At 36.8% G+C, this 26,211-nt stretch overlaps 1 protein-coding gene across 17 annotated transcripts in view; it reads right to left on the bottom strand.

Annotated features, from left to right (window-relative positions):
- Positions 1–26,211, bottom strand: part of PLEKHA5 (pleckstrin homology domain containing A5) — a 176,954-nt gene that overhangs the window by 90,086 nt on the left and 60,657 nt on the right. Inside the window, exon 4 of one of the 17 annotated variants that reach the window (XM_072874425.1) lies at positions 20,599–20,674. The exons of 14 other annotated variants lie outside the window; for them this stretch is intronic. In XM_072874425.1, the coding sequence (XP_072730526.1) occupies positions 20,599–20,674 (76 nt within the window). Of the gene's footprint in view, positions 1–2,087; positions 2,229–13,888; positions 13,981–20,598; positions 20,675–26,211 lie in introns of those variants that run through there. 2 more of the 17 variants (XM_072874388.1, XM_072874439.1) reach the window with 2 other exon arrangements.

Genomic DNA, 26,211 nt, shown 5'->3' with positions numbered 1-26,211 from the left:
GGAAAAAGTAACTGGAAAATTCCAGCCATCACCACACTAACTCAAACTAACTATGGCTCTATTCAGTTAACCAACAAACCCAGAAAGTTTCATATTAACAATTATGTGATAAAGCTAACTGATGTAATATGTATCTTTAGACCTATATTTAAGAAAGGCCTCTCTCATTCCACTCCCTTTTTTTCCTGGACAGGATTTAAGCAAGTTATCTTGATTAATTTAAAAGTATAGCTGCATGTTTTCTTTTGGTAAAGAAAAGCAGCAAATTAGAAGTTCATGCACAATCCTAAATTCCAGTCAACAGAACAGGAAAATACCTATTTGTGTCCTTCAACTTATATGACTCCTAACCTTAAATGCTACCGGCACCTCATTTTTGTGTATAACTTCTCTATTCTTTTCCATTTAATAGTACATTCAATAGGGTTTACGTATATCAAAAAGCACAACACACTTTAAACATCTTTGAAGACAGTCTGATATAACTGCCTATAAAAACCTATTTCAGCTAAGCCCAAATTACACTAAAAAAGCAGTGATAAAACTGGTAATAAAATTTAACTTCTCAAGCTTTAAAAAAAAAAAGCCAAGTAGGTATGATAAACATCTCACTAAAACGAAACATTAAAATTTATCTACATTCAACATTAAAATTTATTTGAAATCTACAATGACATGGAAAATAGTTCTATTCATGACAATATAATTTAAAAAGCATTTCCCACAGCTTATTGCTTTTAGTTCTGGGTTGGAAGCCAACCACCTACATGAAGAGTCAGAGCTATAAAGGAACTTTTATGCTAATTGTAATCTGCCAAATCACATAAGTCATAAATATATCAATTCTGTATCTGCAATACATCATCACCGCACTACTGTATCATAAAAATTGTCAGTTGATGCATTAATGAAATTATCCTAAGCACAGGCTTCTGAAAGCTAACATATTACATCCACGTAGCTACCTACAACTCTGATTCAGACCATCTAAATTCAGTCTGGAAATTATTTCCTGCTGGAAATCAATATCTAACTTTTACCAAGATGAGTTTCACTACTCCCCAGAATCTTCAAACAGATGAATAAGATATTTTCGCATGTATTCATCCATCAAGACTTGTCATCCTTAAAGAAAACACCAAAAGAAACCAAAACCAGTGACACAGCAAAACCCTAGGCTTCCCTTGCGAAATACTTCTGTGTAGATAGGTGTGCTGTAATTTTCTAGCTATAATATGGAAGATTATCAGCATATTAAAATAAAAACCCTTCCAAAATTGGAATCTGCCAAGATTTCCAAATGTCATAGTATTGCAGCACTTTTACAATTAGACATTTAAGTGCTAGGGAGGAGAAAAGAAAGTATGTATTTTATATTTCTTCTGTGATGAGAAAACAGTTACTACGAAGTGGAAGCGAAAGTGTATTTCAGTTATTTAAAACTTAAGCTACAACCAGATACAGTTTTGTGCGTTGGGTTTTTTTTTCCCTAAATAATTTTTATGCTGACAGATTTTGCAGCTCAATATATGACATTCATATAGAAATAAACATACAGCTTGGCAGATGATATACATACAGATACATACACTGACTGGAAATGCATCTGATTTTCCATTTGGTCCCCCCCTACATGCGTATACAACCCCCAAAATAACATTTGAAAGATGGTCAATTAACATTGCTGTATGAGCTGTATGTTAAAATAAGGTAACTTACAAGTGTCTACTTGGAGAGTACTTCCCATTCAGTGTTGCAAGCTAATTAAAAAAGCTCAAATTCCTGCTACGTTCAATCTCTTAGACATGTAATCTAGTAGACAAGCATGTCTGAATAAAAATCTTGGAAGTTATACACAGTTACAGTAAGAAATAAATCAGTAAACACTTAATATCTACCTAAAATTAGGTTTCTATTTAAAAATCTTAACTTGAATGCTATAAATGTTGTGTGCTACTTTGCATATATTGTGAATTATTGAATGATGGATTAAAAACAACCAAAACAAAACAGTGTTTTTCCAAAGGAGGAGGAAATGCTTTATGTCTAAAGAAAAACAGTTGTTAAAACATATAAGAATTACTCACCAGTCTCCAGGGAAATTCATTCTTTACCAAAAGCTTGACAGACAAACAACAAAAACACACAAGGATGTGAGGTACAACCCTTTTCTCTGGGAAGCTGCTCCCTAATGAGTACTGTACAACCCTGACCCAGAGAAAAAGCAACTTAGCTGTCAGGATTGCTAGCCTCCGAGAAAGCTGATACCGGAGTGATGTCACATACTTCTGAAATGTTACTGCGGCTCCAAATTATCAACTCTTTTCTACCAATAAAATCTCTACCTCTAGATGATGGCAGTCAAGACATTTCACAACAGGATTAAGTTTCAACAGGAGCTAGTAGTAAAGATTTTTAAGAGCATATCAGGGGGTTAGACAAAACATTATAGTCAGAAAAAGTGAAAAAGAACAGCTGCTGGCTATGTTATCTAGATACACTCTTCTAATTTACCTTCAACCTGCAAAGTTTTTATTTGTTGCAGCAATATTCATAAAACACTTCCTGAGCTGGAGGGGAAGAGCAGAGACTAGCACAGACCACCACAGCACTGGGCATCTCTCTACAAGGCTCCAACCGAGAAGTTCTCAACTCTGCATGGTGGCCCTCAGCTGGGACACCCTTTTCACTCTCTTGACCTCCTTCTGCCCCAACATTTGCCCCACTATTCCTTCCTTCATCCTGCATGCCTTGTCCCAGTCGCAGGGACTACTTGGAAGTACAATGAACTCTAATCTAAAATCCTCAATAAGCGCTTGCCTAATTCCATTGGGAAACAAAAGGCTAGGAAACTGGATGAAAAGAAAAAAATAATAATCAGCAAAAATGTAAACCTTGTGTGCTAAGATCAGGAACTTTCATACCAAAAGGGATGCATCCAAACTCCTAATGCAGGATATGAAGCTACACACACTGTGAAGAACACCACAGAAAGGAAAGAAATCATCATAAGAGGTACTGAAGGAAATTTCTATACAGGAAAGAAAAACCATGGACTAACATTCTACTTCAAAAGTATAAAGCAAAAAGAAGATGAACAGCATGAATAAATTATGTGGTACGTAAAATTCACTTTTGCAAGAGTAAAAATTAGAGTTGCAGTTGCAGGAACAGCTGGGGTCTTCTACAAATCCCAAAATTAAGACTAGAGTATGGACAGACATCTTTCATATTAAAATCATGAGCATTGAAAATTATCTTCAGGAATATTTTCAAATTAATGTCACACATTTTTAAATATGACAGCCCACAGACTTTCAACAGTCCTGAACCAACAGTATGCTAATTTAGTAATCAACAGGGGCACTGGGTGGGAAAGTACTGCTTTCAGTCAACTAGACTGAGGGCAGTGCAAGCCTTTCAGTACAGAAGAGGCCTGAATTTTTTTGACGTTATAATTAGTGAAATTATCTGCGACCTATAAGGAGAAGAATCTTGCAGCAAAAGGTTCCAAATTCACAAGATAAACCACTACTTTTTAAAAATGATCCAGCATGAGTAAGATGAGGAAATTCTAAGGAAAGGATCAAGGAACAAACCAGAAAGAACACACAGGCCTTCAAAGTAACGAAATGGCAACCCAAGTTAGACACTAAAACCACTCTTCTGATAGAAGGAATAAGGACTGGAAAAAAAACCCCAAAACGCAGTCAGAAAGGGGTTAAAATGGGAGTTAGCCAAGATGGGGACCAAAACCTGAGTAATGTTCTTCCTCAGTTTTCAGTGTGAACAGTATCAACCATAGGAGCTGGGAGGCAGAATGAACTAACAGAAGTAAATGCATGGGAACGGGCTGCCGTTAGGGCAGGGAAGAAACTGGTTAAAGAGAAGCAGCCAAGTGCAAAACCAGGAAGCAACTGATGCACAGAAGACTACTGCTAGAATTCAATCCTGTTCAGAGGACTAACTTAAAAGTAGTGTTTTCACTAGTAACTAAAAAGAAAGGCATACATAATGAAGTCTGCTGGTGACAAAGCCACAAGGCATCATCAGACATATGAGGCCATATTTGATAAAATAGGAGAAATAGATGAGTCTCATACAGAAAGAAATGGATAACCAAGAGGAAGGAGCAACAGTGGTGGAACAAAATTCAGGAGTACAAATGTAAGGCGATATCCCTAACTAACAAAGTATGTTAAAAAATAGACAAGAATGTGAATGGCATCCTGTATGCACGCAGATGGTTCTAACCTGAGAGCTCTACCTCTGTGTCCTGTGGCTACTTCTGTGGTAAAACATAGGGAAGTCTGCACTTCCCACTAACTTTTTTTGTCCCTTTTCTAATGGGTCCATAACCTGAGAAAGGTTGAAAGACAGCAGAATCAGAATATGATTAAGTAAGGTACTTATGCCAATTAATTATACCTATTAAACTAGAACAAAAATAAAAGTTTACCAATATGACCATTCACTCTAAGAGAGAAGATTACAGGAATAAGCCTCACCTGGCCAAGCAGTATGAAGTAGGACAGGACTACACCACATAAAGAAGATTCTAAGCTGTATAGATAAAATACTAAGAAAGGTAAATAATGCTTGAGGCTAGAACAAACAGATGAAAGTAGTCTGAGATATGTAAATTGGAAATAAAGAGTTTTAAAATGAGGCTGGTCTTGTTAATGGGTGAGATCACATAACTTTTCTGTGTCAGAAAGAGGTTGGCTTCAAAACCCACAAGTGCTAACCGTTAAAGCAAATGACCCATTCTGAAACAATTTCACCTGTCACACTTAGAATGGCCAAAGTCTGGAGTGCAAAACCTGAGCAGAGGTGTTTCCAGAAAGGTACGGAATATGAGACTTGAAGGCAAAAATTAACAATCCAGAAATCAGCTGGAAAATTGAAGAGTTTTACCATCAGTCACATGTTAGGTGGTCAGTACTAGAGACTATGCTTCCCTTTCTCACTTGCTTGCACGTTTCATGTACAGAATTGATCCACTGCTTGAAATTAAGTTGGCAATCTCTTCCTCCTTTTTTGTTAGCATACGATAAGCTTTATAGAAGTAATTAATCTCCTGTTAGTTCCATGGCATTAATGCCTCTCTTTGTAAGAGCTGTGCTATTTCCAGAAGAATCTAAGTTTCATTAATAGCCTCCAGCCCTGATTTCAGAGTTAAGATTTGATAAAGCACTAGCACATGAATGTTTGAAGACAAAGAAAAGCAGGACCAAGGCAGCTGGAAGAGAAAATTATCAGATTTGAGACATAGTAGCTTACCATCAGGTAAGGCCTAATTTTGAATGAGAGGAAAAACTTACAATTTTCTGCTATTTCCCAGTTTCCGATTTCAGTAAAAAACGAAAATAGTTACTTCACAGCAAAAAGCTAACTCCCTGCTTCTGAATGGCCTGCAAACTGAGATAGCACCCAGTGCTGAAGCATTATCATTTTAAACAAATAGTTTAATATCATAAAAATGTAAGATAGCTGAGATTAATCCTGAAAATCTAAATCAGAGTAGGACAACTGGTCATAATTTGTCACTGTTGAGCGTACTATCCTGGAGAGCTATGGACTGTTCCAGTAAACCTAATTTGCTATTTTCAAATAAGAAGAAAAATTATTTTGTTTTTCAGTCAAGCCAATATAAAGCTAAAATAACATAACTGGGTCAAAGGAGCAGGCGAAAATAAAATAGCTCTGGGCACATATGTACAGATGACCACATGGCAACCTTACCTATATTTTCCACAGAATTTAGGATTTTATGTTCATGTTATTACTAAGGTCTTTAGACATCTGTTTTAGGGAATGTGTTTCTGATGAATGCAACAGGCTGTCTTATGGACAGTCTCAGGATAAGTGCTATGCTATATAAAAACCTTAAGTCAAAAAGATTTTCCATGTAAATAATACTCATACAAAAATCTAAGTTGGACAAGACCCCTGATGGTCATCAAGTTCAACCTCAAGCTCAGAGATAAATTCAATACCAGATCAGGTTGCAAAGGCCCTTGTCCAGTTGAGTTTCAGAAATCTTCGAGAACGATGGTTCCATAGCCTCTCTGTGCTCAACAGCTTTGTGGTTTGTCTTTTTACTATTATTATTTATTTTTATTTTAACCTGTTAGAAGGTACTTTGTTGCAATTTATGACCATTGCCATCTGCCCTTTCTTTGTGCACTTCTGAAGAGAGTCTGTCTCCTCTATAAAGCTCATGTAGGTAATGAAAGACTGCAATTATGTCCCTGCTTTTGCCTTCCCTCCTTGACGCTAAACACACCAATACCCTTCAGCCTCTTCTTGTACATCATACGTCTTGGCCCCGTAACCATGCTAGCACTGGACTCACTCATCTCTCTCCCTCTCTTTCACCCTCATACTGATGTGACCAAAACTAGACACATTCCAGAGATAGTCTCAAAAGGGATGAGCATAACACTAACATTCAGCTTGCTGTCCACCAGGACCCGCAGGCCGTCTTCTGGGATGCTGCTCCTCCATCTGCACATTTGCCTTTGCTGAACTTCAGCATGTTCCAGTCTGCTCACTCCTCCATTTTGCTGAGGTCCCTGTGAATGACCACCCTGCCCTCTGGCATACCAATCCCTCCTCCCAAGGGTGGCATTATCCAGGAACTTGCTGATGGTGCATTCTGCCTCACTGCCCAACTTGCTGATGAGTGTTAAAACAGTTTCAGCCCCAGTATCAACTCCAAGAAATACTTCTTGTAAACAGCCACTCATTTAAAACTTCAAACTATCGATTGCTACTCCTTAAGCCCCATGGTGCAATCAGTTTTTCACCCACCTTGTAGTCCATTCATCCAATCCATACCCCCTCATTTGGACAGAAGGATACTACAAGAAATTACATCAAAAGCCATGCTAAATATTAAGTGGCATCCGCTATTTTTCCCTCACTTGCAGAAGCAGTCATCATAGAAGGTTGTCAGGTTGGTCAAGCAAGATTTTCCTTGATACACCCATGCTGGCTGTTTCCAATTACTTTCTAGTCCTTCACGAGCCTAGAAATAGTTTCTATGAGACTTTGCTCCATAACATTCCCAGGGAAAGAGGTGAAGTTGACCAGTGTTTAGTTCCCTGGATTCTCTTTCTTGCTTTTCTTTTGAAAATAGTAATGTTTGCCTTTTTTCCAGTCATCAGGGTTATCCATGCTGATAAAAAAAAAAAGTCTCATGGTGACATCTTCCAGCTCACTCGGCACCCTCAGATAGATACTGCCTCGTTCCATGGGCTTACCCATGTAACTCGCCTAAGTAACAATGAGGTATCTATTTCCTTGCAGAGGAAAAAGAAAACCACAAGCTGCTCATCTGCACCAAACCATGAAACACTTTCAAAAGAAGGGATTGTAATGATGCCCACCTAACACAGAACAGGAAAAGCCTCTCTATGTAACGAAGGAATGCCAGAAGCAGACTGTTACAATGGATGAGTAACAGATGACATGGATTGCTTTGTGTGGATACTAATAGACAAGTGTGAACATGCATGAGAGTTACTTATTATTTTAAATGACACAAGTTCAGCTGAACAAGAGGCTTCCAATGTCTGGTTGGGCAAGCTCTATTTAAACCTTGGGCTTTCATGAAGTGCAACACTTGTTTTTTCATTACATATGTGTAAAATAAGTAGAAAAATATTGCCTAGGTTACAGGATTCTCAGAATAAAAGGCAGACTTTTTTTTTTTTTAAAAAAGGTTATGTTCCTAGAATAAGAATCTATAGCTATTTCAAACACCAGTCAGAAAATAACTTATAACCGAATGTCTTATTTAAAAAAAAAAAAACAAAACCAAACACAAAAAAAACCAAAAAACCCCCCCACAAAACACAAGGGGGAGGGGACCTGAGGCAGCTTATGTCTGTCAAAACAAGAAAGAAGAGGTGGAACAAAAAATGACCCCACAGAAAAGACACCACTGGTCCTGGCTGCAGTCGAACCCAGGTTGCTGGTGTGCTCCAGGACCTACTGGCTGGCTTCTGTTATTTCTGCTATATCCACGAAATTCCTGTAAATCTATGACTGAAAGCACTGATGTGTTGCTTTAGCATTTCTTTAAGCTTGTTCTGCTTAAAGTTCTATACACCATGAACAAAAATGCTAATGAATTTTAAAGCAGGAATTTTGACTGCTCGCTGTTGGCAGAACAGACAGAACAAGTTTTTCCAAAGGGAAAGCTCCATCTTATCTTGAACTAGAACTTGGAACTCTTCTTCTGCCCCAAACATCAAACAGGTTAAAGACACGTAGCAGAACCTGCATGCAGCACGAACTTTACCAGTCCAGCAACTTTAGCAGGGACAGCAAGGCCCAAACAGCCTGTGAGACACTTTTTCTCAATTACAGTGACATATAAACACTGACAGAGAACCTTAAATAAGCTTGGGAATAAACAGTTAGCATTTAGAGTTGCTAGTCTTTCTGGAGTAACACGTTTATAGTAACCTACATGTATACAGACTTTGATTCTATGCATATAAAATGAAAAGAAACAATGAAAATGAAATTGTTTCCTCCTTTCTGATGGTTTTAGAGGAAGGAAACAGTATTTTTAGATTTAATTCTGGAAGACCAGGATTAAAGCAAATGTCTGTTAAAGCAACAGCCATGCACATATTAGTTTAAAAACAATATATACATTGCTCAGCTACAGCATCTTCTGTTAAATAAAGCAAACTGCACCCCAATCCAAGTGATGTAATCACTTACATTGCACTGTCGTGCTGAGAGGGAGCTTGCCATTAGGCACAGCTGCAACAAAAAGTTTCAGAGAAGAAATTTAGTACTCAAGCCAACACCAGTTACAATCTACTCTTCATAGTACTAATAATGTAGAGGCTATTTTCTCCCCTTCCTTTTCTAAAACACAATTTATGTTTAATCCAGTCTAAATTCAGAGTGTAACTCTTCGGGGAAAAAAGCAATCTTGAAACCTGATTATCTAGGAATTTTATTCACTGCAAAGCAGATTTTCAGGCACGTGCCAGACATGAAAGACCCACAGTCTCCCACAGCTCAGCACTAAGACCTGAGTCTTCTGAAACAGAAGACACTCTTATTCCATTCCCTGAGCCCGTGACAGTCTTCTACTCCCCCCAGTGGCAAAAAAAAATTAATCCAGGAGGAGGCCATTAAAGAAGCATCACTTGCTCATACAATACTGTTCTTGAAGGTTCTTCAAACTGAAAATTTCTAGTACTTAAAGGAGACTCTTGTTCTACAAAAAATTAACAGTCTAAATCAGCATTCATCTTGAATCCACATTTATGTGAAAAAGTTTTAGGAACTGATAAATATAAAGTAGTTGATAATGAAAACGGATTTTAAATTGATCTATAATCCTAAAGTTGACAGCCATTTTCTCAGGCTATGATAAAGAAAAAAGGCCATATTTAAAAATAAAAATACTTTTGATAGAAGTATTAGTAACAATCTTGTTAAAAAAACAAACCCCCCCCCCCCAAAAACCCACCAAACAAAAAACCCCCAAAACCTCACAGAAAGCTCCTGCCACACAGATATCACTTGCCTACTCTTATCAGTATTCTGATGTATCCCTTATAAGCATCAAAAAGTTTTAAAAAAAGTGAGCATAGTAAGAATAGTATTTTCTGAAAGGTGAGCCAAATGACTATTTTACAAAAATAATTCTGACATTTAGTATCATTTTGAGGATATATCATAGATACAGCAAACACTTATGTAAGTAGCACTCTTCTATATTCAAAGATTGACTGCAAAATTATGTTATTTCAAATATTTTTGGCTTATATTAGTGGCATCTAATATGCAATTTAGCCTCACCTAACAACTAAATGACTTCTATTTAAAATTTGTATACCACTTACGAAAAGTGACTTTTAATCTAAGAGTTTTAGAAATCTGAATTCAATGCAAGGAAGCCAAGAGCAATGGAAACGTATCATTGGTGTGACATGTGAAGTCTAGTAACTGTTTAACAGAACTACAAAATTTAGCAATTGTGTAACAGAGGAATGCAACAGCAGTATCCACTAACATTAACATTGTAACATTTCAAAATTTCTGACAGGGATATTGACATGTTACTGAAAAGCTTGATGAAAAGTGTCATGTGCTATTTTCTACCTAAGCAAACGCTTGCATGTTAGCAGTTGTTAATAAGCAACACTGTCGATACTCTGCTGTGGCAACGCTTTGACAAACTTGTTTTCAATTTAGTAACAAAAACATGGAAGGACTGTTGTTTTGGTCAAGATAGGGTATTGTTCAAACTACGCACTGCAGGGACGGCTCAGCAGCAGGCAAGTAGATGGCACAAACCCAGATAAATCACAGGGAATGACATCGAAGCCAACGTCCAATGCGGTGACTAAAGATTTCACTGGAGACTATGATCTGGCTGGATTAACACTAAGAGTTGGCCAAGTAGTCTAGATGGGTTCAAGTATACAATAGGTAGAAGTTGAAGTTCAAATGGGGAATAGAGAGGAGGACAGGAGCCTTCAAGAAGATGACAAAAGTAGGTGGATTAGACCAAGTTTGCAGATGACGCCAATCTGCAGGGTGGGGGCTGCCGTACAAAGGGACCAAGCAGGCTGAGGGAAGGGGTCACCCGGAGCCCAGTGACATTTGGCAGGGCCGAAGGCACAGCCCTGCCCCGGGGAGGACGAGCCCCGGCAGCCACACAGGCTGGGGCCTGCCTGCCTGGGGAGCGGCTCTGCCAAAAGACTCAGGGCCTGGTGGGCAGCGAGCTGGGCACGAGCCAGCAGTGCCCTGGCAGCAGAGATGGCCAGCGGCCTCCCAGGCTGTACCAGCGGGGACACAGCCAGTAGCTCGTGGGAAGAGAGGGATCATCCCCTCTGCTCAGCACTTGTTAGACCGTACCTGGAAGATGGCGTCCAGTTTTGTTGCCCCCCAATAGAAGAAAGAGATTGATAAACTGTCACAAGTTCAGCAGAGGGCCACCAAGATGGCCAGGGGCTGGAGCACCTGTCCTGTGAGAAGATACTGAGGGAGCTGGGCTGGTTCAGCCTGAGGAAGAGATGGTTTCGGGGGTCCTAACAGCAGCCTTCTTGTACCTACAAGGAGGGTTATCAAGAGATGAGCCAAGCTCTTCACAGTGGAGCATGGCCAGAGGTTGAGAGACAACAGACATGAATGGAAACCAGAGAGGTTCAGGCTTGACATGAGGAAAAGCTACTTCAGGCGGGACAGTCAGGTGGTGGGACACGTTGCCCAGAGAGGCTGTGGAGTCTCCATCCTTGGGGACTCTCAGGACCATACAGGATAAATCCTCAGCAGCCTGGTCTGAGCTCAGAGCTGACCCTGCTTTGTGCAGGAGGTTGGACAAGTGATGTCCTATGCCACTTTTGAACTGAATTATCCTGTGATTACTTACCAGACACCTTCAGTAACCTTAAGGAGTGATAAGAACCAACCCCAGGGCCTTTTTATTTCATGCACTGAGTGAGGTGAGATACTGAACCCACATTTGAAGGTCCAAAACATTAACGCAAGACTTTAAACACTGTATTTAAGAAAACCAATTATCAAATCTCACTGGTCCAAACCAAACCCACTGCAGGTAAGTACAACTTAAGAAAGTTAACTTAAAACTGAATTCTTAAGTTTACCAGAGGTTTTAAGCAATCAAAAAATTCTAACACAGGTACTGAAAACCACCTATATGCTGCACTTCTTTTAAATACAATATACTTAAATATGCAATGTTTATACAAACTCAAAGCTATCTAATAGGTTAGAGTGGCCCCAAAGGATGTTACAACAAATATGGTTTAAACTGCATCTTAAGAACTTCTAGGTTGGAGTTTCTTCTCTTATTTCCAAGGATTCCTGTACCACCCCTTTACTTCTAACAGAGAGAAATAACCTTCATTATTTTCACATAGTTCGAGATTCTTATGTGCTATTAAGTCAAAGCCCTTGGACTGTCATAAAGTGGTTCTAGCCAGCCTTCATGTCCCTCATTTATTCTGAGGAACAGAAGAATGAACTGACCAACCCATCTAGAAAGAGTATGCTCTGTCAGTAAAACCAATGCCGTCTGCATGGAGTAATCATGTCAGATGTCAATATTAGCATTACTACAAGCAGCACTGAAGCCAGCCAGGCAAGGTTTACACAAGGATCATCATCTTTTGTTACATCTACTGACAATGCTGGAAACGAGTTACCAGCTTACAAAGCAAAAGCCATTGTTCAAGCTTGAAATAAGGGCAACAGTGCTCACTGATTCAGGAAAGCTGAAAACCATCGTGCTGAGTTGAAATTAGGTATGTTTATCAGACCAGCTAAGAAGAAAAGGAGTTAAGAGTCCAGTAGAAGGGAGCGAGATTTGTTAATAATCTTTTTTTATTATTATTCCTTCTTTCCTCCCTCTAAAGGGGAAGGTGCTAAAATGGTGGGATTAGCTGAAGTGGACAAGAAAATTATGTGGTATAAAACCACGGAGTTCGTAAGTTTTAAGATCTAACAGATTTCAGAATTTCATTCCCGTGCTTGTCTTTCAAATGCATTTTGCAGACTTTCCTTGAGAATTAGGACAACGGTGAGACAAGTAGCTTTGTAAGAATTTTTCTCCCACTCTCTTTTAATGATTTTTAAAGTGTTCATAGCGGTGCACAGCAGTTGTTTAGCTTCACTGGCATGGTTTCCATGAGTGCATTCCACTGAGGTACATCAAACAAAATACTGTTAGGTCAGTCATTTTAATATCTCAAATATAATCGGGATATCAAATATTCAGTACTCAAGACTGAGAAGACACATTTTTTCCAGTAATTATAGGAAGATTCAAATTCCGAACAGTTCAGCTCTTTGCAGAATAAATTCTGATGATCCACATCTATTGCCTACACAAATGAATACTGCCTGTCAGAAAACATGAATTTAATGTTTTGACAGAAACAGAATTACTGGTAACCATCTCCAGAGTTATAAAGGATTTGGCACACTCTGAAAAACCATCTAGTTAAAAGTTATAAGCTTCTTTATTCTACGTATTTGGGTTCTGCTTCTAACACAGATGACATGCTAGAGTTATTTGTCAGTAACTTTAAACCATAACATCTGTAAATTATATAATTTCTGCCTCCAGAGTAAGGGCTGTGATGTAAACAGAATTAGCAAAGGAATCTACTGTCTTCAACTAATTTACTTTCTAGATCAAGAGCAGCAGGGTCTTACTGATTATTATTATTACTTGTTACTGTAATTCTTCAATTAAACTTCTATGTTCATTCCATATGTGAAAGCTGTAGAAAACTGGAAGTATATTCACCAGTCACAATGCCTAGATTTTTAGCAGTAAGAATGCTATTGGTGTGTGCAAGAGGTCCCACAAGTTAAAAAAAGAAAAAGTGTACACTACATGCACACAGCCTGAAATGCTTTTCACGGAAAAAGGGTCCAATCTTCTAAATTTTAAAGCTTTTCCTCAATGCCACAGGGATATCAGAGCTTTGCAGAGAACCAGCTGGAAACATTTTAAAATTATTAAGAATGTTTTTCTTCTAACGTCTTTCAAGGAAATGGCTCTACCATTTTAATTTAATCTTTTAAATAAAACTGTGGGGGTAACAAGAAAAAATTTCAGTATGGGAAGCTAAAGTGCTTTCTGGACCAGAAAGTCTAGAAGTGTTAGAGAAACTACAATGTGGTGGTGGTTAATGTAAAGTACCAGCTAGACTTACATATACACATACGTACACACCCCCATGCACTCACACTGCAGTGACTCTGACATTTCTTAGCTTCTATTCCCTTGACTGCTGTGTTAGTACTCTTCCATATAGTTCTCAGACTTTGTTCCAGCTTTACATAGGTGCAGTAGAAGTTTTCAGAAATTTTTATGTGAAAATGGAGGGGACTGCAGTCAGAATCTCTCAACATCACTTCAACACAGTTGTCAGAAGATGACACATTGCTGCTCGAATAGATGTGTCACTATAACAAAAAAATGAAGAAATTAAATAAATCTAATTTTGTTGAAGTCCCACACTGATTAATATATTTAATATCTCTATTTAAATAAAATCTAAACTGTTCTTAAACTTCTTGATTTTAACACAGACATGTTAATGAAATAAAAACCCACATCCAATGGATCAAAGTATCAATCTGAATATATCCTGCAAATAAGAATCATTACAGGACACAACAAGGATGAGAATACCTTAGAGCTCAGGGTCCCAAGTCGATGAAGTAAGGAACTTAAACTTACCATGTTACAGGGCAGTGCCATGCTAAGATACCAGAAGGAGCTGTGAGTGCTCTGGAATTTCTAGATGGGATAATGCAAAGCTGGTAGCTAAAATTTCAAAACCAGTCCAGCCTCATGAGCAAAAAGTTTCTCTGAGGCTATCTGGCTTTTCTTCCTATGGGGCCAGGTGCAGCTTTGCACTGACATGTATTTCAGTACCTGAGGTATTTCACTGACAATCATTCAGGGATCACAACATCAAGCTAATTGCATCAGGGATATGCCCTTTAGCTTCACTTTCTGCTTCATTAGACTTTCTATGTGACCTTGGTTAAGTAAACCTCTGTTTCCATTTCCAATTTGTACTATCATGATATAAAATACTCCCCATCATTAAAGCGACTAAATGCAACTGAAACTGTGAGATACTAGTGCTGTAATGGAAGGTTGTGGGGAATGTTCTCAACCTATTCTGATCATGGAAGCAGTTAGAAATTAAATGCGGCCCAAACCTGTCAAGTACCAGTTTTAAAAATCAAACTCACTAGGTCCAGAAAACAGTTAAGAAAGGTCTCAACTGCTTAGTGTCTGGAGTACTCCAAAGGGCTTAAGTAGCTGGTTTTCCTTTTTCTCTTGCCCAGTGCCCATCTGTAACCAGCTACACCTTACAGATGTTTCTGTAAGATCCATTTTAGGATATAGTTTTAAGGATCTGGTGACATTCCATCACTCATAATTATTTTGATTCACACCACCTCTTCTTTCCCTCATCCCCTGTGCAAATCCTGCCTCCCACTGGCATTGCTGTGATCCCCTGAGCAGCAGCCAGACTTTACCAGACAGGTAACTGAAGCTGCCTCTGCAGGAAACACATTATGGCTAGAACCACGCTGTACTTTGAGATACTTTCAAAGGCGGCACTAAAGTACTTATTTTGACAGCCTCAATGTGAGGGCTACTAAGGATATCTGTCTTTTCTTTGCTCATAAAGAAAACAAATGTATTGGGCAGTGTGGGATGAAACAGATGGCATTACAGAAAATGGCATTGTTTAAGTCATGTCTTTTCATTCTCTGCTAGGATATGACAACCTTGATATCTCGGGCTATTTTCTCCAGGAGGAAAAAAAAGATGTTTCATACTATTTCTCAGAACAGTGAAAAACAAAGAAAAAGTCTATTTTAGATTTCCCAGGTAAGATACAATGTCTTATATCAGACAAATTTCTATTTAGTAAAATTGTTCAAAATTGTACTGATCTCCTGTTTTTTAATGACAGTTCTGAAAACCTTTTCACATTTCTTGATTCTTGGAACATTTTTCCCTCAAAAACCTCCATCATATGCTGAACACAACTTGTCAGAAAGAATTGTCACAATTTAAAATAGTGCAATACAGCCATTTTGGTTTTTTGTTTTTATCTTAATGATGGGTGACACTTAATACAGCCAAAAAAAAAAAAAAAGACATCAGTAAAAAGACTCCATAGCAAGTATTGTTCTAGCAAAACCTTGAAGGTCATTCCACTAAGGGTGTTACTTAGTTTTGTCACCAAACACCATGTTTTCACTGATTAAAAAGTCTTTATTTAATTGCCTTATGTTAATTTTCATGTAAATGACAGATTATCTACCAACATGGTTATGTTATAATGCCTATGTAATTCCCTGGAAAAAACTTGCACACATTATTATATATAAAGGCAAAAGATGCAAAGGGAGCATCTGAAATATAAATACAGACAGATTTGTGCATAAACTTTAAATACTGAAATACTGATTAAATTAATCATTCCTATATAAATGGGGAACTATAGAACATGGAAACTTTTTCGTGTCTGAGGGTTTTGGACAAGAATGTATCACAAGATATGAACTGTATTCCAGCCCCTTCGAATGGCCTGAAGTACATAAAAATTAACTTTTCATTCTTTTTTCTCAATGGTCATGCTTTGGAAGAACATAAATTTGTGATTGGCTTAGAAACAAGTAAGTCACTGTATGGCACATACTGCCATTAAATTCAGATTAGTTTTAAGAACGCACAATGCAGTTCTAGTTTTCTTAAAGCCACTGAGATGTTTAAATCCTAAGCTACTGTCTCCCTACCACAGTACTGAAGCATGCATAAGACTGAATATCCCAAAAATATTTCAAATGTTGATGTTCTCTGGAGTATAAAATAATATTCCAGATTCTGTTAAAAAATATGGATGCACGTATATACATAAGGCAAGTAATGATGTACTGTGTTGAAAAAACATGGAAAAAAATTAACTTAGGTACTATTTTGAGAAACATACCCAAACTTTTTTTTCTTTGTTTTTCCCCTTTTCTCTTCCCTGTGTTTTTTTGGGGGGCTGGAAATTCTGACCTACAAAAGGGAATGTTTTACTCTTGGTTTTCTTTTAGGGAATGTAAAGCTCCCAACACTGACTTTATACAAAATAATTTTCTAAATTTTTATTGATAGACATTCCAGCTAAACACCTATTCATTATTGAATTGTAATGATCTAGTATGTTCATGGCTAAAATCTGCCAAAATTCACAGGACTGTATCTAATACCCATTTTAAACCCTAATGTACTGAAAAAGCAGAGGGAATTCTCAGCTCATTCAGCCAGGACTTAGCCAACTACTTACCACTTCCACTCTCTTGGTACAAACAAGCTGAAGATTTTTTAAAAATAAAAAAAATTTAACACATGTTAGGTTTTCACTTTAATAAACCTGTTTCTCCACTTATACTACATACATATAGAAAGAACTAATACTGCCTTCTTTATTTTTCCATAAAATCTCAGACCCAATGCTGACATTACAGCCAATTATTTTAAATGAGTACTGGTGTGCAGTTTCTTTTTCATTTAGAAAAGTAAATTTAGATCATGCTTGTGAAACATAGCTCCACTCCTTCCTCCACTCTATAAAAAAATAAACTAAAAAATGGAATTATTATCTTGAAAGTATCAGATTGTAGCATACTGTCTAAAATGGGTCAAGATTTGATGCAGAATGCTGACAAGGTTTTTAGACACAACCTTCAGTCTAAAATTGTCACAGGCTCTCCATCTGGCACATGAACTGAGTACGTGCAATTGTCAGCAGTAGTAAAATCTTTCATTTAGAAGACAACGTGAATGGAAAAAGACAGAGCCTTCACTGTCCAAAAGATTTTAATAATTCAAAAAATAGTTGGCAGGCAGCTTAAGTGATATATATACAAGAGGTTCCCTTTCACCCCACATCCCTAACTGCCACATCCTTTTCTGATTTTTTTTCCTTAGTTCTGTACAAACATTTATATTTAAAAAAGTCAAGCAGCACAAAGTTTATGTAAACATCATTTCAGCAGCGGTGCTTCCTCAAAATGACTAAAGTCACTTCCACATTCTTACAGGTATACTGCTCTCCTAGCGAAAAAGCGCCACGCAAGTCAGTAACTTTTTATTCATGTGGAAAACAGAATAAATGTTTTCATCCTCTTCAAAAAATAATTGAACAAGGTGAATTACATGCCTTATATTGCCAGTCACATGAATGGGTACCTCAAAGATCCTTCTAGAGACCTACAGTTTCTGAAAATCTGAAAGGTAGGTCTACATAGCGGAGTCATAAGAACTTAAATCTTACACTCTGGTATTTTATTGCAAGTTACAATATATTGATCCACAATAAAATAAAATCCTACTGATGACTGGCATGTGTAAAATGACTGAATCATAACATTCTTTGGAACTGAATAAAACTATCATATATATACACACACACACATATATGGATATATAAAGACATTAACAAAACTAACACAGAGTGAAATTACAGCAAAACAAAAGGTAATATATGGGTGTCAGGTTCTCCGAGATCTCAAATTCACCTATTTATGCGTAATAACCATTAAGATCATAAACGCAAGGCAAATTTTTCTGCATGCTACCCATGACCAGAAGTGGACTTACATGCTAAATAAAATGGGTATAGACAAGAGTAGCACTGCAGAGTAGACAGTATCTTGCCTGTAAAACTTCAGTTAACCTTTATAACTATAATATAATAATTCCCCTTTTTGAAAAACTAACCAGAGTCAGCACTTACTTCAAAGGAAAGGATAAATATTATTCTGAAAAGTAAAATAGACAAGATCAAGGTCACAAAAATAACTTGAGATGTTTAACACTTGCAAATTTCTGCTTTCCTTGAGACTAACAATTGTTCCTTTACAAAACCTGTAAAATATGTCTTTTTATACTTTTAATCTTAGTTATTTCAAAGAGATATCTCAGTAGAATCATACTAACTTCAAACTTCCTCAGTAATCCAAACCAGAAATCTCACATTTTTGCATGCTCACAGTGATAAAGGAACACTGCCAAAGCAGCTAAATGCTGTTTTCTTTGCACATGCTTACCTTTTATAAATCTGTTCCTCTTATAGTGCCTTTCACATTGCCTGCTCTGTAGCCACTAATGCAAGTCTCTAGCTTTCTCATCTCCTTGTTCCCTTCCTAAATATCTTAAGTTTTCTAGATTTGCCGTTCATCCGGAAACTGTCCTACGGCAAATCTGTATGGCTCCATAGCATTTTCCAGATTTCCGAGACACATAGCTCATGGCACCTGAAGTCACCACCATTATGAAACAACATATTCTAGTTATAAGAGCAAATAACGTGCTTTGAAGATAACAAGTCAGCATATTGATGTATTTTGCACAACATAGGTTTGCAGTTACCCCTCGCTGTCTCTCTTTCATCGTTTGTCAGAGCCACACACTAGAATCCTGTTTTGGCAGCCAAAGTGTGGGTTTTCTGATGGGTTATGACAGCCCTTTGCCACAGCAAGGCCTCAATTAAGTGCATTATCCTCAGGCTTTAACAAAAATCTTAACTATTACACCCATTTAGATCATTTTCCTGAGAAACCTGTATCGGGGGTCAGGCAAACTAGCGTTCAAGTACTCAAGATTCACACACAGCACTCCCCATCCTCTCTCCCTTCCAACTGGGACTATCAAGGCAATGATGAAGCTTATGGGTTTATTGATTTTAGTCCTATTAATCAGGTCAATCGGAACCATAACAGGGGTTATGTTTAGCAAGAATCTCTTTTGTCAGGCTCAGTGAATTCACTGACAAGCAGTTTTTCCCATTGTAATTCAAATCTTTTATCCAGAAGACTATTTAACGTATATATGCACAATCACAACAGGATAAAGAGTATCTGCCTGTAAAAACAAACAACCCTCCCAACTCCAAAATATATGTGAATGTATTATAATTAAGACCTCCAATCTCAATCCAGTGATAAACTGTATTTTAGGAAGTAACTCTAGGATGTCACAACTGAAACCTTAAAACACACATGAAGTTCAATCATGATATTAAATTATCTTTATTCACTGGGAGATAAGTGCAATTAGGAACCAACTTTTTTTGGGGGGGTGGGTGGTATCAGTTTATCAATTCACTCACTGCTTTTTACAACCCCAGTTTAGATGTTTTAAAAATATATTGTCAACTGGCTTTTTGCTACAAGTTAAATGCATTGCGTTAAAGAATTTAAAAGTTATATTTTGCAGATGCTCTTGGAGGAAAATAAGATTTTAAATCAAGTGCAAGAACTAAGCTTTGATAATACTTCGAATCATAAATCCTGCCTTCCCACAGTTAATTAAAAGTTAATTAAATGTTAAGCTGTATCAAACATTCACTTTAGCTACTATAGATTTGTTCAGAAATTCCATTATATCCTACCAAAGTACAAAATCTCACTCATAACAAAAGAACTAGGAGATGCCTTTTTCTATTTCTTAGCTGCTTAAAGAAGGAAATACATGCATATCTATCAGCAAAACTAACAGATGACAACAGTTAACTTACCCTGTTTAGCAATTTGTGTTGAAACCAAGTACTGTAAATATCCTTCAGCATTGTCTTACATAAATAAAATTCTCTTTGGCAAGACTACTCAAGCTCCCTCTAATATATGAGATACACGAAACAATCTAGATTTTAAACCAATTTACTAAGAACACAAAGAAAATGAAAAATGACTGAGAAGTGACAGTTGAAGAGCTGTTGCTATATTTAGAATAGTTAGCTAATTTGAAGTCAGAAGAAAAAAAAAGATATATGCCCATTTTTTGAACTTCTGAGCGAAACAGCCTAGCATTCCTGTTAAAAAAGCAATTCTTCCCCAGTAAAGAAATTAATACATACCTACCAGAATTATTTTACTAAAGTGAGTGACGGCAGAGACTTTTCAAATAGATACCATTATTAGAGAATAGAGACGAGTATGAAGCTGAGTTTTATCTGAGATGTCTAAAGGCATTAGAAAGGAAAGAGATGAATATCGACTCACCAAAAACACTGGCGATCTAACAGCAAGGCTTGTCTCACATCTCAAGTTTCCAGTTCCAAGAGAAATCATATGTGCACTGATAGAAAGATGACAAAAGGGCATGCTGTGCTCTCCCCTACTTCAGTTGAATGACAGCTCTACTAACAGGGAACTGAGACACACACTGCAAAATCTAAGAGTGGGTACTTGATATGAGCATGCTCAGTATCTAATTTAAAACGGCCTGATGCTTCATCTCAGCATGAGATGGCCTACTTCCAAACAATTTCAGAACTTTAAGGCAAATCTAAAATCATTAACTGGAATACATAAAACTCAGCCATCAAGCAGTATTGATTTTTTTTTTTTTTTTTAAATCTGCACTGATGCACAGATAATTATTTGTGCTACTTCCCTGCAAGGCATCCTAAGGCTTAAACACTATCATCATGTGCTTCAATGTAATTACATGATGCCACTGTAATAGAGTGAAAACCTTTTCAGGATAGCATATGATTTGAACACTAAGCAACACAATTCATAAATCAAAGACAACAAATCTATTAAATAGTCTCCAAATCAATTTATGAATTATCCTACCTGGTGATTTCTGGGCAGCTTTATTTTTAGGGTGGGGGAGGTAAGAAGGAAGGCCAGAGAACTGTCTAACAAGTGATTTATGTACCAAAGCAGTTTACCCCCACTTAAAATCTCTTTATACATAAAGAAACCATTTAGCTTCTTAATGAAAGAATATATTTTGATATCAAAAGCCAGGTTATTCATATGCAAAAATCCTATGTCAAAGAAAACACATATTGAAAGCCTTTCTCTTTAGAGATTAATATCTTTTAATTCACCCACAGACAGACACAAGTAGTATAGAAGTCCTCTATGTTTTGGTTTTCTTTATCTCACAGGCCTGTTTCAGTATTTATTGTATATTCATTTTTTCAAATGAATACACTACGTCTTTCCCCTCTTGTGGGAAGACAAAAGCTATGCCCCAGGCACCTCTGGGTTTTTTTGGGTTTGGGTGGGTGGTTTTTTTTTTATTTTATTTTTTTTTGTTGTTGTTGTTTGGTTTTTTTAAGGCTTTCCTGCTTATCATTCAAGCTGAAAGCAAAGCCAGGCAGGCTACTTTACAAATGCTATATTTTAAAAGATGCTATATAAAAACCAACACAGCCCACCTCCTGGTCTCTACCATAGCTGGGCATAGAAATACTTAACTGAATTTGGAATAAACGCTACTAATTGAAAGGCATGTATCAAATCCTCTACTTTTAGTACAGTGGATAAAGGTTAATACAATGTTCAGTAGAGAGGCAAGACATCGTTCTTAAGCTTCACTGATGTCTACAAGTAACTTAAAAATGAGGGTTTCTTATCTATGCAAAAATGCTTGTATTTAGTATAAGAATCTGCAGCTTCAGCCATAATGATCTGAAGTCTAAGACTCGCACACTGCACCCCTATGCTTTGAAAATCCTCTTGGCATGAAAACAAAATATTTACTAAGGTAATTATTTTAACATTCATCCTTGCCCTTTGCTTTTGAACTCACACAAAGTGATAGGAAGTACTTTTACTTCAGAAATTCCCTCCAGGCATAAACCCAGAAGTCAACATGCACAATAGAGCACAGTTAAACCTGATTTGCATGAACAAACTGAAACATCCCATTTCATATTCCAGAGATAATACTACATTACTATAAAAAGAAGTTTATTTATAAACACGTAACACTAACTGCACTCATTTGATTTTTAATCACATAATACCTTGGTAGTTAGTTTTCTTACACCAATACATACAAAAAACAACCCTTGCTACAAGATCTGTCCAGGTTGCAAAATTCAAATGAATTCTACAGTCTACCATTAGGCAATGAAAAGTCTGCTTCTTGATAAGAATTTCAATATTTCCTTGCCAGCTAATTAACTCTTTAAAGAAAAAGGAAATTATTATTAAATCATATTTCACATTTTTATCTAAACTTACCTTCTCTCTTCACCTAACTTTTCATCATTTGCTTTGTTATTGCTCTCTGAACTTCCACAGAGATTCAGACTCTGGTGAAATACAACATATTTTTTAAATGCAGCATTTAACAAAAGAGTTGCCTGTTGAATGAGAAATGTTTTCATCCAGGCAGGTTTGATCTAGCTTCATTCTAAAAAAAACCAAACAAAAAAACAAACAAAAAAAACCCCAAGCCGTTGAAGAAAGATGAATTGTACAAATCCATATCTACCTAATCAGTAGTTTGTAGTTTCCACATATAGAAGATTAAGGGGAAAAAGAAGTCGCTAATAAAATCCATTAAAATTGAAGTACACACTGTTCTCTTGTGTCAGGTTTATTCGCCTTTGTTTCCCAAAATCCCATCAACCTGAGCACAAATTAGGAGAATTTTCTCTGAGCTAGACAAAAATTTACAAGTTCAAAAGGTCTGCCCTGAAGTTAATTTTTTGTGGGTATGTTCTCCCCCAAAAGACAAATTTTCATGGAAAAAAAACCCCTCTGCATTTCTTGGACATCTGCCCAACTTCTTAGAGGAGCTGAAGAAAGATTCAGGACAGTTTTTGTTTCTTCTTTTGATGAATCTGTACTTTATTCTCTTAATGACCTACAAATTGTAGCTACAATATTGAAATGCAAAGGGGCTATGAATAGCACATAAAACCACAATACTTTGATTTCACAACTAATTCAAAGTGCTACTTGCAAAGAAGTCTCTCACTGAACTTGAAAGGGTTCCTTTACAATGACATAAATTTGAGTTTCAAGATCTGTACATGTGATAAGAAAGTTTTATAGTAGGTGAGTATAAATTTGCCAATTTGCAATCTAATAAACATCTCTTGAAAGAAAAAAATGAAATTAACACATAAGTAGGAAAATATACCTTGTATGTAGGACTTTCAGAAAATAATTATTTTTCTGAACCTGACAAAGCTGGTATTAGATTAAAATCAAACTTCAGACCTGGAAGGTGAATAATTTTTGTAAAGTTTCTGCATTGATATCCAAACCAAAGCCTTGTTATTGCACAGCATGCTAAAACTATGCCAGACTACTGTGTGTTGCTATAAAGACTGAGTTCAATGAGCCCTAGGAGAGTATTACAGGATTAAGATTCATTTCAGTAAACTCAGCACACAGTTAGAAGACACGATAGAAAATGTTTGATGACTGAGGTGGTGTTGGTCTTTTTTTCTTTTAATATATTTATCAAGAAATCAGGTGGTGAATACTTAAGACATCTTTGCTCCTTTCTAACAGTTCCTTAGCAATAGTTCACACACTAACACCTTTGATCACCTGTTCTGACAGCAGAGCAGCTCATTTTAATAAGATTAGTGTTTTGCATTATGTTTAGGTTCATTTTAAGTCTCAATATCAAACTCACCACTATTTCAGAATGAAGTATGATTCACTTTTAATCTTATAATTAGGCTTTATATGGATTTTATTAAAAGCTTTAACTTATGCAACTGATGTTTTTAACTAAACATGATCAATTATTCAGTAAATTATATACAGCTGAGTTTCACAAGACTTTCTGGCATCCCAAAAAGAATTCCATAATCCTGTCTCTCATACATGAGCTCTTTCAGCTCTCTTCTCAGCTTTGGCATGATCATGTAAGCAGCTTTCCTGGATTTGGTCTACTATAAGTAATACCTCAAAATGCCCCTCTCAAATACTATGTCACAGATACCTAAAATTTCTTCCTTTTCTATATAGTTTAAAGCTATGTTCTCCAGAAATGTGTAGCAATTTAAAATCTGTTTGCCATTATGTTTTTACATCTTAACTACCAGCTGACCTATTCAAGTGGAAAGAACATTTTTTCAAACAAAACCAAGAAAAAGTGTATAACTGGGTCTAGACAACTACAAGAGAAAAGCTACATATGCATAGTTCAAAAGATGAGTCATTTTTCTTATATACATAGTATCATTTACATTCTTGTTTCTATTCATAGTTTTGCCTGTGCTACATATTTCCAGTGTGCCTATTGTGTAATATTTAAGTCTTCCTATGCTAATAAGTACATTTCTCTTTTTTTTTTCTTTTGTGATTATTCTTGCATCTCATTTGAAAATATTGTCTCGGTTTACAGCTTTCCTTTCTATCCCATGTGTTATTTTTGCCTTCTTCAACTTTCTTCTTTTATTTTTTCCCTGTTGTTAACCCATCTCCCAGTGCCTTCAATACTGAAAGCAAATTAAATAGATGTTGAATATTACTCATGAATAGTAACTTCAAACAATCGGGAACAAAAATAGTTGAGAAAAAGAACATGCAAATCTTCTGAACTTTTATTAATGCACATATCATATGGCTAAAGGCACCAGGAACTGATTACCAAAATCAGGACTAGGACATAAAAACATCATAGAAAGATAGCATTTATTATCTATGGTGTTTGTTTTACTTCTGTCACTATCTCTGTTTTCACAGTTTATCTGAGTAGTTAACTCCAGACATTCAGAGAAGCAACAAGTCTCTTACTCCACCCGAGTTTACCTCTCTCAGTGCACCTGCAGCAAACCTAAAAAGAACAGGTAGCCTTCAACTATCTTGCAGGGCTTGCACAACCCACCAAAAGGGCATTACCATTCCTGACTCAAAGAACCTTCTCCAAAGGATGTCCTCCTTACCTGCTCTCTTCATTTGAAGGCTTCATGATGGAGGACTTGACAATTACATGACATGGCATGAAAGGGCAAATGAGGCATCAAAGGATCCACAAACTACATTTACTGCATCAGCTGAGAAGAGACCTGTATTCTATTCCTTACCTAGTTATTGCAAGCCCCTGGTAAGCCTGTCTTTTTATACTCTTTCACTCTTCATATGCCCACAATTAGATTGAATAGTCAACTATGAGTTTGTGCATTACCATTTGTATTGTAATTTCCTTCCTAATTATAGGTATACTAAATGTTACAGATACAATAGTTTGTACTTGTGCTCTTGAATAACTATAATGGAAAAATAAGGTTTATATCTGCTGTTCACAGCTTATAAAAGCAGACTGTGTGTTGGTCTTTAATATATGACCATAGATGATTAATCTGGAAAATTGTATCAGACAATGTGCCAGAACATATGAAACTACCACTGCTGCCCAGATTGTCAGTGCTGTTTTCCAAGTTTATCTATATATTTATATTACAGGGTGTCTGAGACTAAGACCAGGTCTGAACCAACCACCTTTCATAAATACAAGCTACATATGTGCCCATCCTGATGACAAGCTCTAGCTACATGGAGACAGACAGCCCACTACCTATCCTCAGAGTAGACAGAATTCCCCCTCACCCATTATTCTCTTAACAAGTTTGCTTTTCTTTTAAAAATAGTCATTAGCTTTAGAAACACATTCAAGATGGGCAAGAGAACAACAGCCTGACAAAGGAACTGTACTTGGTAAGGCAAATTCTTGACTGTTTCTAAAATTCAACCCATTAGTGACATTCCTTTTTATTTTATGTCTATTCCCAGAATTGCCATTAAAAAACCCTAGTAAGTGATTCCATATATGAATATGCTTACTTCTGCTCAAAACCGACAATCTCAGGAATCCAATCTGAATACTTATTCTTAATGTTCAATGCA

Source organism: Ciconia boyciana, chromosome 1 (genome assembly GCF_034638445.1).
Source record: "Ciconia boyciana chromosome 1, ASM3463844v1, whole genome shotgun sequence".
Taxonomy (NCBI): domain Eukaryota; kingdom Metazoa; phylum Chordata; class Aves; order Ciconiiformes; family Ciconiidae; genus Ciconia; species Ciconia boyciana.
This window is presented reverse-complemented; position numbering and strand designations above follow the sequence as displayed.